Raw genomic sequence first — 13924 nt, 5'->3', positions numbered from 1 at the left:
AGCAGAGAACTTAAAACATAGAGAAGGCGCAAATTGAATTCTGTATGATGTTCGATTGGACGGTTAACAGAGCTTATGAAATTGCGACACAGAATTTCACCATTCTCGCTGCTATTTAGCAGAATTGAGCATGTGCAATGGCAGAAATGTCGGGTGATTTTTTAAGAGCTTGATAACTTTTTTTTAAAAAAAAAACGCATAAAATTTGCAAAATCTCATCGGTTCTTTATTTGAAACGTTAGATTGGTTCATGACATTTACTTTTTGAAGATAATTTCATTTAAATGTTGACCGCGGCTGCGTCTTAGGTGGTCCATTCGGAAAGTCCAATTTTGGGCAACTTTTTCGAGCATTTCGGCCGGAATAGCCCGAATTTCTTCGGAAATGTTGTCTTCCAAAGCTGGAATAGTTGCTGGCTTATTTCTGTAGACTTTAGACTTGACGCAGCCCCACAAAAAATAGTCTAAAGGCGTTAAATCGCATGATCTTGGTGGCCAACTTACGGGTCCATTTCTTGAGATGAATTGTTCTCCGAAGTTTTCCCTCAAAATGGCCATAGAATCGCGAGCTGTGTGGCATGTAGCGCCATCTTGTTGAAACCACATGAGTCAACATTTAAATGAATTTATCTTCAGAAAGTAAATGTCATGAACCAATCTAACGTTTCAAATAAAGAACCGATGAGATTTTGCAAATTTTATGCGTTTTTTTTTTTTTAAAAGTTATCAAGCTCTTAAAAAATCACCCGATATATGTAAAGCGACTAAATTCATGCGAGAATGAATAAAGAGAAATGCTTTGAAGAAAAATATGCAAAGTCACACAAGGAATGTAAAGAAGCATTCTCTGAGACACATATGCGTGATCTTGTATCATATGAACCATTTTTTTCAGAAAAATTGTAAAAATTTTAGTTTTTTACAAAATCGTAAAAAATTAGATAAAAAAGAATTAATTTTATTTTTTAATTTTTTAATTATTTCAAAAAAGTTACATATATTTATTTCGTCTATTACAAAGCGAAGATGTGTCAAATGAACTTAATTTCTTCAAAAAAAATTGATGACCTTCACGAAATATGCATATTCGCATTATTTCGTTATCATTTCCATATTTGCACCAATAGAAATTCCATGACACATGCATATGTACATATATTATTTCTTTGGCACATTTGTCTGTATGTTTACGAAAGCAAATGCGAGCCATATACATACATATGTACATACATTCATAGTAACAAGTGTCGCACGCTTCTTTCTCATCTCCATTGTCACGGTCAACCAATGGCCGAAACTTGCGTTTTGTCAAAGAGTCAAGTGCTGAACAAATTGAGCACGACAGATTGCAAGCGACATCTTCAAATACACACTTTCTTATGGACACAGTTATGTAGTTGTGCAGCTGGCTCAATAACTCTGTCCCTAAGAACGTGTGTATTTTAATATATTCGTTTGCAGTCGGTCGCGCTTATTGTGTTCAGTACTTCTATGTGTCGAAACACTGACGCGACGGTAAAGCGCCACAACGTTGTAATGTTGGTAGAAAATCCAAGCTGTGCCGAAAGAAACTAACAAACGATCGCCGATTGTTACCCCTTCCCTTGCTGCTCGAACAGCGTCACCTACAAACCAGCGTAAATATGTATGAAGATGTATGCGCGTGCATACATATCGACGCAGATTTTTGCGAGTCACGGAAAAATATTTTAGACAAATATTGTAAATCGACAACGGCTATGTTGCCACTTTTGCCACTTCTTTCTGTGAAGAATCATCAGAAAGTTGTTCAATTTATGTTTTTAGCTTTTGCCATCGTCGCGAAAAGACGCTTGTAGGCGAAGGCATGCTCGGGGAGATGTTACGGCGTCTGTTTTTATGAATGAAGCGAGGTCGCTTGTGGAATTTGCGCCTGCGTTTATGAATGAAATCGTTTTTGTTGTAAAATTTACTACATTTGAGCTTCGCCAATTCGGCTGCCATATTGGCTTACCATGCTTATGCTATTTAGGCAATTGTTGTTTTTGTAGAACAATGCTTCAATTTTTGTTGGTGACATATTCATATGTGTACGCATATGTAAGTTTGTATGCTTGTGAATTATTTGTTTGGAAGTGTATACAAATATATGTACATATAAGTATATATGAATGTATGAAGATGCAGATCAATGCGCATATGTACATACATATGTATATGCATACATTGCACATACAAGCGATTGCCTGGTTGAAAGCAAAAACAAGCAAAACGAAATTCTTTACATTCGTTGGAAGTGTAATCATGGGCATGCATACATATATTTATGTCTCTTCATATTCTCATCATCATCTGCCGTAAATACATATGTACATATATGTATTTATTTTTCTTTTTATTCTCTGTTTGAGTATGTGGAGAACTGTTAAAAATGTTAACATTTCACAGCGTGACTTCTGTGGTTGTGAGGTGAATTCCTTATTATAAATCTAACAAATGTTCGGTATCGAACCTGCACCTTCTCTTTGCTTTAAGTTCTCTGCCACAGTATGTATATACAGAATAAAACCTTTTCGTGGTAGCTTTCTGAGGGGTGAATAGCGGCCATCTTGGATTTTCAGTGGTAGCAACGCAGTGCTGTATATATTGAGGTAGTAAATAAGAGGCAAAAACTACAAATATTGTTATTCAATATAAATCAAAAATGATTTATATATGGTATATTTTTATTAACAGATGCTTTAAATGTCATAGTGTGTCATATTTAGTCCGTAACACATTGATTTAGTGATAATCAGATATTTTGCAAGTAGTGAGTTGTTATGTATAAAATGTGTCCTTGGTGTTAGATTTCTCGGTTGTGAATTTTCTACGGCTGTGTTTGTTTACATTAGATCGACAGAAAACATAAAAGCTGCTGCTTTCCTAAGCCAGTCTTGTTTTTTAACTTTAAATACGCTTATTTTATTTAAATAAGTTATTTTTAAAATTATATTCTTATATCCAAATGCAAATTCCAACTAATTCTTTGTTGTAACGGTTAACCAATTTGTATATGTCAAAAGATAGCTTACCACCCAGGACTGTATCTTTTTGCATGCAAAAGTTCAGAAATTCTTGAAGCGTGTTTAACACTTGTTAATAAAAAACAACTAACATAAAAAGTAATATCCCAGTAAAATTTAAGAAACATGCAAAGTAATTCAAAATAATCACGTAAAAAATGTAAATACTTGCATTTCATAATAGCTATTAAAGTGTAGCTTATCAAACATTAAAATTTATATGTAGCTTAAATGCTAACACAACACCCCGATTACCATGAAAGTAGCAAAAAAGTGTTACACAACACCCTAAGAGTTTCTAAAGTTGAGTATATGTATGTAAACAAAGTAAAGGTTTATTACTGTATATACTGAGTTCGACACATTGACTCTTTGACAAAACGTGAGCTTCGACCTTTAATTGTCCGTGAGAACGGAGATTTTGCATGAAGCTATAAGGGAACATATTTATATACAAAGTTATGTGTGGACAAATTTACAAACATTATTCGTATGGCTCTTTTTGTTTACGTGCTCATATAATTACATACGCGAATATGTGCGACAAAACTTTTATGGCCTGCAAATAAATATGTATGTGTATAAATATTGTATATATCTTATCAAACATACATTAATTAAATAATTAGGTAACAACATAAACATGACTTTATTATATATTTCCAAAAATTTTAAGGAATTCATCATGAAATAGTTCAATTTGTACGAACATGCTTGTGTGCTTTGATATAAAATATATAAGGTCAATTCAGAATCTTGTGCATCTGAGTTTGAAAAATTATGCAATTGCAAATATTTACCATCCACAATGAACGGCTTTTTTTGTGGTTTCTGTGCAACCTTTGCAAATACCATTTTGGGGAAAAATGGACTGACGCTTGAAGCTGCTGAAGAAATTATGGACATTGAGGGTAAGAAATATTTTTATATGGCACATAGCACAAATTTCACTTTTACTTCCGGAGCTTCCCGCAAGAAATGCAGTCAACTCTGGATCTCTTTTCGCGCCATTTTTTATTCGGCTTTTCATGTTTTAGCCTTATTTTATCCAAACCGGTTTGCTACATTTCTTCTCTTTGTTTACAATGTTTTTAATTTTGGCAGTAGCTGATTATTAGCAAACCAGTGTTGAAAATAATGCAATGTCGTTTTAGTGTTCCATATTTGCAAGGATGTAGCAGGTGCATCATTATACATTTTGTTAGTGTAAAAGCAAAACTATGCTGGCTAATGTGCAATTGATGCAAGACCACTTGTACCAGATTCTGATTTGCCTTATAGAAAATATCTATAAATTGTATGCAGATACGAATCTGTAAGAATACATTACTAAACATTGAAATTAGCTTAATTTTTCTCATTTAACACTGAAAATGCCCAATTCTGCTATTTTGGTGCTCCTGATGTAAACTGTGGTGAAACACGCTCATCCAAAACAGTACCCCTTCTCTATGATATACGTTCTCTGATATGAAGTAGCCCCTGAATTAACAATCCATTTATCTTTGTTACGAAAGTCATAAGAAAGTACAGATGCGAAGAGAACATATTTGGTTTTGGTATTGTTATAATTTTACTTAGTCTTATTCGGACAATCAAGATCGAAATGAGCAATTTTCTTACAAGAATGACACTGAAACTTATTAGAAATCACTTTCGAATTTGATTTTTCTATCTTTTCACCATTCCTAATCAGACTATCCAATTTCACATCTGGTAACAGAAGATTTTTAACACTATCGATGGTGAGTTTCTCTTTCGTATTTTCAACTGCAAGTACGAGTACCCTACTAGCATCAACAAAGCTGTCAGTTCATCATCAATATTGAAGTCAACGTTTTTTACTTTGAGTGACGTCATCACAACAACATTCACATATTGTTGCACTGATACGTAATCACAAAGCTTGCACTGCACTGTCTTCGCACGCAGAAGGCAATGCTTTCCCTGTTCAGTATGCTACCGTGGCAATATGGGAAAAGTTATTATCCTTTAAATTTTTCGAATGGAAATGCTTTGTCTCAATTTTTTTCAACCAACAAAATCCGTGTTTATTTAGTAAAACACAATCAATCCACGTTTAACAAATACTAAAACGTTTAGTTTTCACGATTCCCAAAATATTGTCGATAATATTCTGTGTCTATTTACGTAGTGAAAAAAACTTATGTTTCGAGTATGAACCGGACTTTGGTTCAACGAAAATCTACAAATTATTCATAAACAACGATTATATTCACCTAAATAGACAATTTTGAGTGGCTTTTAGTCTGGTGAAATCATTGGTTCGTACTTCTTTCGAAATGAAGCTGGTGACAGTATCACTGCCAATGGAGAGCGGTATAGATCGATGATAACTGACTTTTTATGGCCGCAATTGGAAGAAGTACGTGCCACAATCGAATTATTGCGAGAAAAGTTTATTTCAAAAAATTGTGTGTAATTGTATCGATTGTAGTTCGCATTAAATAAAAAACCATGGATTTCCTTAACAATCTGTGTTTTTTTTTTGATGAAAATAAATTATACCACTCTATGTCGTCTGCTTTACAGTTTTCTATTTTTTTCTTATTATTATATCAAAAATTTAAATCTCAATTCCACCGCTTGAAAACATATCTGGTTTTATAGAATTTCTAGGAGATAGAAGCATAACAGCAACTATATTTCATTAGCCTTCCGGAGCACAGATGTGAATTTTGCTAGCATTTATTATGTACATATGTATAGTATGTACATATTGGCCGATAATTACGGAATACATTCAAATGGAATTTCGAAAAAAAATCTCATGGAACTTAAACTTGTGTTACATGGCAAGCAGATGTGGGTGCGGTCCCTTTTCAAACCTAAAAATTAAGATGTCAAGATATTTTGTTGAATTTGGTGGCGTGGTCGCCAGAACAAAACGGAATTAACGATAAATTGCCAGAATCAACCAGAAAGTGTAGTTTGCAGTTGGCAGAGCGGCTTTGTTTAGACGGTAACGTTACGATTTGTTACTCTAGGGGGGACGTGTTACGCACCACAATTTTATATTTCTTTTGTATTACCAAACACGTAGAAGCATAAGGTTTACATTGATGAATAAGCCGCAAAGTTTTGAGATATACATATTTTCAGTCTTTTCGTAAACTTCGCGTAAATCCCATTCCCAATTCACAATTTGTTGGGCTCTTATCATGAACTTCACATGGAAAAAATCTCCCATGTACGAACATTTTCCCTAATCATAAGCGAATTTTTTGTACGCAAATTCATAAAAATTTTTCACAAAATTTTTAGTTGGGATCAATTTTCAATGAAATGTTAGCATACTTTCTTAACTATTTATTTGATAATAAAAACTTTTATATATGAACTGCGGCCTACTAGTAAAATACATTTGACGTTTTTAGTCAACAGTAAGCCCAAAAACTCTGATAAAGCAAACAATGAGAAGTGTATGTATTTTTAATGAAGTACATGATTCATAAATAGCAAGGGGCCAACAGAGATATCAATTTCAGAATAAAAACAGGTAGCCATCGAAGTTAGCACTGTCAGCAATCACGCCGTTATTGCGAACGGAAGTAATCGAAACGAAATAAATAAATAAATAACAAGTAAGGAAGGGCTAAGTTCGGGTGTCACCGAACATTTTATACTCTCGCATGATAAAGTGATAATCGAGATTTCATTATACATTATTTACATATTTTTCAAATACCGTATTTTTGTAAAGTTTTATTCCGCTATCATCCTTTTCATTGGTTCCTAATGTATATACTCGTATTATACAGAAAAGGCATCAGATGGAATTCAAAATAGCGTTATATTGGAAGAAGGCGTGGTTGTGAACCGATTTCACCCATATTTCGTACATGTCATCAGGGTGTTAAGAAAATATTATATACCGAATTCCATTGAAATCGGTCTAGTAGTTCCTGAGATATGGTTTTTGGTCCATAAGTGGGCGAGGCCACGCCCATTTTCAATTTTTAAAAAAAGCCTGGGTGCAGCTTCCTTCTGCAATTTCTTCCGTAAAATTTAGTGTTTCTGACGTTTTTTGTTAGTCGGTTAACGCACTTTTAGTGATTTTCAACATAATCTTTGTATGGGAGGTGGGCGTGGTTATTATCCGATTTCTTCCATTTTTTAACTGTATATAGATATGCCTGAAAAAAACGACTCTGTAGAGTTTGGTTGACATAGCTATAGTAGTTTACGAGATATGTACAAAAAACTTAGTAGGGGGCGGGGCCACGCCCATTTTTCCAAAAAAATTGCGTCCAAATATGCCCCTCCCTAATGCGATCCTTTGGGCCAAATTTCACTTTAATATCTTTATTTATGGCTTAGTTATGACACTTTATAGGTTTTCGGTTTCCGCCATTTTGTGGGCGTGGCAGTGGGCCGATTTTGCCCATCTTGGAACTTAACCTTCTTATGGAGCCAAGGAATACGTGTACCAAGTTTCATCATGATATCTCAATTTTTACTCAAGTTACAGCTTGCACGGACGAACGGGCAGACGGACGGACAGACGGACAGACAGCCGGATTTCGACTCTACTCGTCACCCTGATCACTTTGGTATATATAACCCTATATCTGACTCTTTTAGTTTTAGGACTTACAAACAACCGTTATGTGAACAAAACTATAATACTCTCCTTAGCAACATTGTTGCGAGAATATAATAAAAACACGTGTTTAAGCCTAGATAGTCGCATATTTGGCTGTAGTATAAGTTTACAAAAATTTTCAATACCAGTAAATCAAAGCAAAATCAGGTTTAGAGCCCTGTACTACCTCGCCGGTGTGAGTTTCGACTTTGTCACAATAGGCACTTTTGTAGAGTGTTCAGTTATGTGGAATATGTGTTTAAAGTCAAAGCGATGCCATAAAATGCCTCTGAGCTATAGAAATTTAAAGATAAAAAATCACGATTGTCGTGTATTTTCAATGGAAATTTTTTACATGCCTTGGTCCAGTCCGTAATATTAATATGAAGGGCTCAAATTTTCAGCGAATTTTTTTGGGTATTTCCAAGGAAATTTCACGATGGGATTGAAAAAAATGAGTAGTTCAAAAAGAAAAAAAACCACTCTAATATACATACATATATACATTTATATAATGTATATATGTACACGTATCAATGAAATGCAAATTATTAAAAATATTAAAGGGGATATAACTAGGTAAATAATGTTCTAGTCCCATATACCTAATTAATAATTTTCGAACATCCGGCGGATTCTATATATTATATAATATATTCATTATATATAATATGTTCTAACAATATTAAGTGAACGTATGATTGTGGATATTCTGTAGTTTGATCTATCTATCTTTGATCTACTTCAGCAACCATTAAATATTCAGCCTTTTCGTGAACTTCGCGTGAATAAATCATTTCCCTGTATTTATATTGTCACGTGAAGGACAAGTACCCAGCTCTTTAGTAATTGCTCATGATTCCTTATTTCTTGAGCTGTAGTCAAGTAATTTTGACAGATGTTTACGCATTGTGAATGATCCACATTAGAAGATCAAGAGAAAATAAACTTATGTGGGTAGGTAAACAAATATTTTCATTGCGATTTAAGGAATGTGGACGAAGATTGGTAAGCTTTATACAAAATTTCAAAGTTAACTATATTTCATAACTTTGAATTTCCTTCAATAAACAATTGTTGATTTCATGTTTCTTCATAAACTCTTGATAAGGCTGATTACGATTTTCGTTATTAAATTAAAGTTTATAGCCGTAGTCAATAATACATGTATTCCTTGGCAATGAGGTGGGACCAATCAGGAATTTATCCATATGTTTTCCTAACATTCACATAACCATATAATGATTTTCGTGCTTATGATATTTAGCAATAGATAAAATGGTGTTGGCACCTGCAAAATATTTTTCCGTCTTCGATTCTTGAAAATTGTGAGAGTATACAATATTCGGCTGAACCCACAATTTAATTTGATACCGTTTGCCAAAGTTTGATTTAAGGAAGTTAGTAATGGGTTGTTACACTAATTCATAACAACAATTTTTTTTTTTTAAATTGTAATTTAATGGAGGTCATGAAAAAACCAATATCAGTAGATTTTTAATATTATCGTGTTGGCTACAAAATGCGAAATATGTATACATATGTTATACATATTTATCTGATTTTCTTCACTGCCATTGTTAAGTATGTATTAGAGGACAGTTCTGCAAAATAACGTGATCTTAGCTCTTAATGAAAGCCAGGCAACCGAAAAATAAAATAACTGAATAACCGGTTGTATGGTAGATATGTGGTATAGTTATCCAATCTGGCCGATTCCGACAAATGATCACTACAATCTTAAAAAACACCTATGTACCAATTAAGCTTCATTCAAATATCTCAAAAACTAGCGAAGAAATTTTTACAATCCTGAAAAATTTAACTTCACTTAAGAAATCGCTGGCTCGACTTAAAAAAAAAACGGCCCGCTCTAATGTACATATGTTTGTTTATATTTTGCTAAAATCCAAATTTCAAAAGATTAAAAAAAAATATGGTTAGTTAGTGTTAAATAAATTATGTAAATTCTGAAATTGTAGTCTCCAATTTTATTTTAACATACGGATATAAAATACTGAATATTATAAAATTAACATACCAAATTCATTCTTATTTAAATGGCCTTGTTGTTCCAGAGATTTTGGAATTCCTGAAAACGTGTTCGGCATGGCAGGTCGTAGATTATCCACTGAGTCGTTCGTTTCCTGTTGTGTACCTACACGATCAAGAGGGTACTCGCTGCTACAGTTAGAGTCGTCATCGGCACTTTCTTCCTGTGTAGATTGTTTATCTGTGCGCTAAAACAAAAATTGTCAAAGACTTAATTGTTTGTAAAATATAGTATTTACCTGAAAATTGAAAGCTGTTTTTTCTTCTATTGATGATCCTATAGTAGTTTCATTGGCTTCTATAGCTCTGTCGCAATCATTAAACAAATGTCTTCGTTCCCGAGATATTTGATGCTGTAAAATCGCTGGAAATTCTGCTTCTGAAAGAGCTCGTTCGGAATTAATGCCGTGTTGCGCACGAAATAGGTCCGCACTTTTAATACGTTTTTGGGGTGGTGGTGTTAGAAGGGTTTTTCGATTACGATATGGATCGGTATTTTCCCTTTGGAGAGAAGACTAATTTTCAAATAAATTAGATTAGTGGCTATTTATAAAAAATTATGTTTTTAATATATCTTTAAGACGGTTAAATTTTTAATTAATATGTTTATTTAAATACAGGTACAGTACACAAAATTTTGGAAAAGACAGTTTTTTAAAGTCGATCAAAAAATATATATGTTACACAATTAAAAATAAAAACGCGTGTTTAAGCATAGACTGTCGTATAGTTGGCTTTATAAGTTTACAAAATTTATTCAATGCCTCTAAAACAAAGCATAACCAAATTTGGTAGCTTGCCGAAGTTCACAATAATATAATCAAAATTCGAACATTTCGCACGAAATTCGGCAAAGCGCTGCAACACTTTTTAATAAAAATATTAGCGAACTAAGTACATGTATGTACGTGAAATAGAACGGTCCTATCCAACACAAGTCATCATATCAACATAGCATGGAAACATTTTTCCATTGTTGCACAATTTACACTCGTGTCCACGCAAACCTTACCACTCAAAATTTTCAAGTATTGTTCATATTTGACTACACTTTATAGCGGTACTTTTTGTGGTAAAGAAATTTTTTATTTAGAAATAAGTTAAGGACATGTTATTAATCAAAAATATTAAAAATTAAAAACAAAACACATTCATTATAGATAAATTAGTTGAAAAATAGTGAGCTTTACATAATGAGCTCGAAATGTAAGAGACAAGCGATGAAAAAAGTATTTTAATTTATTTTTTTAATTTAATTTCATTTACACTTTAATTGAAATTAATATTTTATTTTATAATTTTTTTTAATTGAATCACGAAGTTTAGTCGGAGTATCACTTTAAAAACAATTTGTGTTTTACTCATTAAACGTAATAAATTAATAACTATTATTATAATTAGACAATCTAATTTAGTTTACTTATACTTACTAAAAACAAAAAGAAAAAAAAAACGAACGAACGGAAAAGTCAGAAAAAAATTTATGAAAGTGTAGTGGTAAGGTTTGCCTTGCCACGAGTGTATAAAACAAATCATAATAACTTTTTTCTGTGTGATTTACCGACTAGTTCTTTTTATTTCGCAGGTTATTATTTGAATTTTTTTAAAATTGTGATACCGAAAAAATGAAGATCTCAAGAAGACATTACTATCGAGATGCGTATGTTCGTGTTCAACACACAAACGCAGTTCATTCTGTCCCATTTTGATCCAAACAGAAATGTCAACAAGCAAAATTACCGTACATGGAGTTTATTAAATTCAGAAATAATCCACAACATAGAACTTCACCCAGAACAAGTCCCTGTATGGCGCCCAGTTTCATCAAGATGTATAGGCGGGTCATACTTCTTTGAAGAAAATGGTGTAACTAACTGTGAACAGGTACCTTTATTTTAGGATGTTGAATGAGTTTTTTTTACACAGTCCTGCGACGAAGACATATCCCTTTCAATAGCGTTTGGTTTCAGCAAGATGGAACATCTGCACACATAGCTAGACTGGTTATTGCGGAGTTCCAACGACAATTTGAAAACAAATTTACGTCAAGAGGCTCCACTTTCCGCTGGCCATAAAGGTTATCTAACCTGACTGCACTAGACTTTTTATGGGGTTATGTCAAGCAAGAGGTTTACAAAAAAAAAACCCAGAAATCTGACAGAATGGAAAGATTAGGTGTTGCATATGCGTGGCTGTGCATGAAGGTAATTTACGGTCCATAATTTATGTAATAATAAAATAATTAATTATGTAAAAGAAAATAAAATTTTCTATACCATACAAAAATAAATGTAAAGTTATTACGGTTTGCTTTTATAGCACGATTCGTGCGCCACCCCTTATTTCGTATATTACACTTTGGACACAATCTAGATATAAAATGAGTTACTCATCTCATAAAATGAGACATCTATTCCATATAAACAGTTTTTCTTTCTAAAACAGAGCTCTACAAGCAATAAAACCAGATATCGATAATGAGATATCAGTTGAGATACGTCTTACAATAATTCGCAATTGCTAAAATAATAAAGACAAATGAGTGTTATAATGCAAGTACATAATATAGTATAAAATTTTTTTAGACTTGTGATTTTCAATAAGGCAATACTTTTTTCGAAATTGGTCTTTTTCAAAGCTGTTACTTGAATTACGCTCTGTTTGGTTTGCCATTTCATAATGAGCAGACTTACTCCCGAACAGCGTTTGCAAATCGCGCAAATTTGTTATCAAAAACATTGATAGGTTCAGGTGACAATCGGCTAGTAGAGTAGATAATTCGGCAACCGTGGTTCTGTTTCGCATCAAGTTTACTCTATTAGATAATGCACATGTTCAGAGATGCCGTACAGCGCGGACCAAAACTAATGGTGCTGTGGAGCAGGGTGCTGCAAAAAGTGGTCGAAAATTGGGTCTGTTGGTTGGAATTTATTTAAGACAGCCGCGGTAACTTCCCAAAATCTTTTCTAAAACGTAAATACTCAGCTAAATTCTTGGTCATAACATTAAATTATATGCGTTTTATTTCTTCTTTAAAACCACATGCTTATGTATGATACTCAGGAAATAATGCTACCAGTGTTAATTTTAATACAATCTAAAATATTGCACACTTTTTTTGTAGAAAGACATCATTCATCAGTAAAAAACAGTTTAGCTAAGTTTAGTGCAAAGAGGTGGAGAGTACAGATTTAGATTTCTGGAAGACTGTAATTTATGACGACGAGTCAAAGTTTAATTTTGTTGACTCAAAAATAGAATAACTAAGGTTTGGCGCAAACACAATACTGAGCTCTTAGTAATACTGAATTAGCTACTATATTTAACGTTTGCTACTAGACGACATAATGATATCGGCATATTCTCGCGTAATTTTATTGAGATATATTTGACTAATACCTTCATATGAGATATAAACAAAAGGAACATCAAGGGGAGAACTTTTGATTTTGGGTATAAGAGAGTGTGAACCAGAAATTCGGAAATTACTATAAATAGTAACATAGGAGTATGGGACCCGAATTCAAGACACGTGTACTTAATTTCATTAAAATATCGAGCAACTATACAAGTAGTAAACCTGAAAGCCGAAACCATTATATTGTATGTATATTAGGGTGATTCAAAAAAATTTTTTTTTTTTTCAATTGGTACTCGCAAAAATAGGTTCCTAGACACCTCTAAGAAAGCCTCTCCAAATATGAGTTTTTAATTGTAACGGGAAGGTTCTCCGCCTAACGGTTTTCTATTTTTTCTTATTATCAGATAGAAAAATTTATATCTCGCTTCCAACTACTTGAAAAAATATTTTGTTAATTAGGTTTTGTAGGAAATTGAATGCTCTAAAATATGGTCTCCTATGATTTTTTCGTAAACCCAACCGTTTAAAAGATATTAACGGTTGAAATTTGACTATTTTTGGAAAAATTCTTTTCTTTCTTATTAATTTTATAACTCAATGAAAAAAAAATTATTATGAATAGATTTTTTGGAGAGGCTTTCTTAGAGGTGTCTAGGAACCCATTTTTCAGGGGTACCAAACGAAAAAAAAAAAATTTTTTGAATCAATCTTCTAATATGCATTGATGTTTGACGATGAATATCTCGTAAACGCTTAACTTAATCGAAATATCGTAGCAGACCTTTTATAGAGCAGTAAATTTCCTACAAAACTATGTGTATCATCATTCATAATAATTTTTTTTCATTGAGTTATAAAATTA

General features: G+C 32.9%; 2 protein-coding genes across 8 annotated transcripts in view; one reads left to right on the top strand and one right to left on the bottom strand.

Moving 5' to 3' along the window:
• The window catches only part of LOC120781558 (protein abrupt-like), a 259465-nt gene that overhangs the window by 91908 nt on the left and 153633 nt on the right, over nucleotides 1–13924 (bottom strand). For all 7 annotated transcript variants that reach the window (XR_005706092.1, XM_040113793.1, XM_040113794.1 and 4 more), the window contains 2 exons: nucleotides 9941–10216; nucleotides 9691–9889 (listed from right to left, as the gene is read on the bottom strand). Coding sequence is in view for 6 of the 7 variants with exons in the window: in XM_040113793.1 (XP_039969727.1) it covers nucleotides 9691–9889; nucleotides 9941–10216 (475 nt within the window). In the remaining variant the exon portion in view is untranslated. The remainder of the gene's footprint in view (nucleotides 1–9690; nucleotides 9890–9940; nucleotides 10217–13924) is intronic.
• LOC120781562 overlaps nucleotides 3771–13924 on the top strand; it is a 48759-nt gene continuing 38605 nt past the window's right edge. The window contains exon 1 of the mRNA XM_040113801.1: nucleotides 3771–3954. Coding sequence (XP_039969735.1) covers nucleotides 3852–3954 — 103 coding nt within the window. The 5' untranslated portion in view covers nucleotides 3771–3851. The remainder of the gene's footprint in view (nucleotides 3955–13924) is intronic.

Source organism: Bactrocera tryoni, unplaced genomic scaffold (genome assembly GCF_016617805.1).
Source record: "Bactrocera tryoni isolate S06 unplaced genomic scaffold, CSIRO_BtryS06_freeze2 scaffold_7, whole genome shotgun sequence".
NCBI lineage: Eukaryota > Metazoa > Arthropoda > Insecta > Diptera > Tephritidae > Bactrocera > Bactrocera tryoni.
The sequence above is the reverse complement of the archived record's forward strand: the minus strand, read 5'-3'. Positions and strand labels throughout refer to the sequence as shown.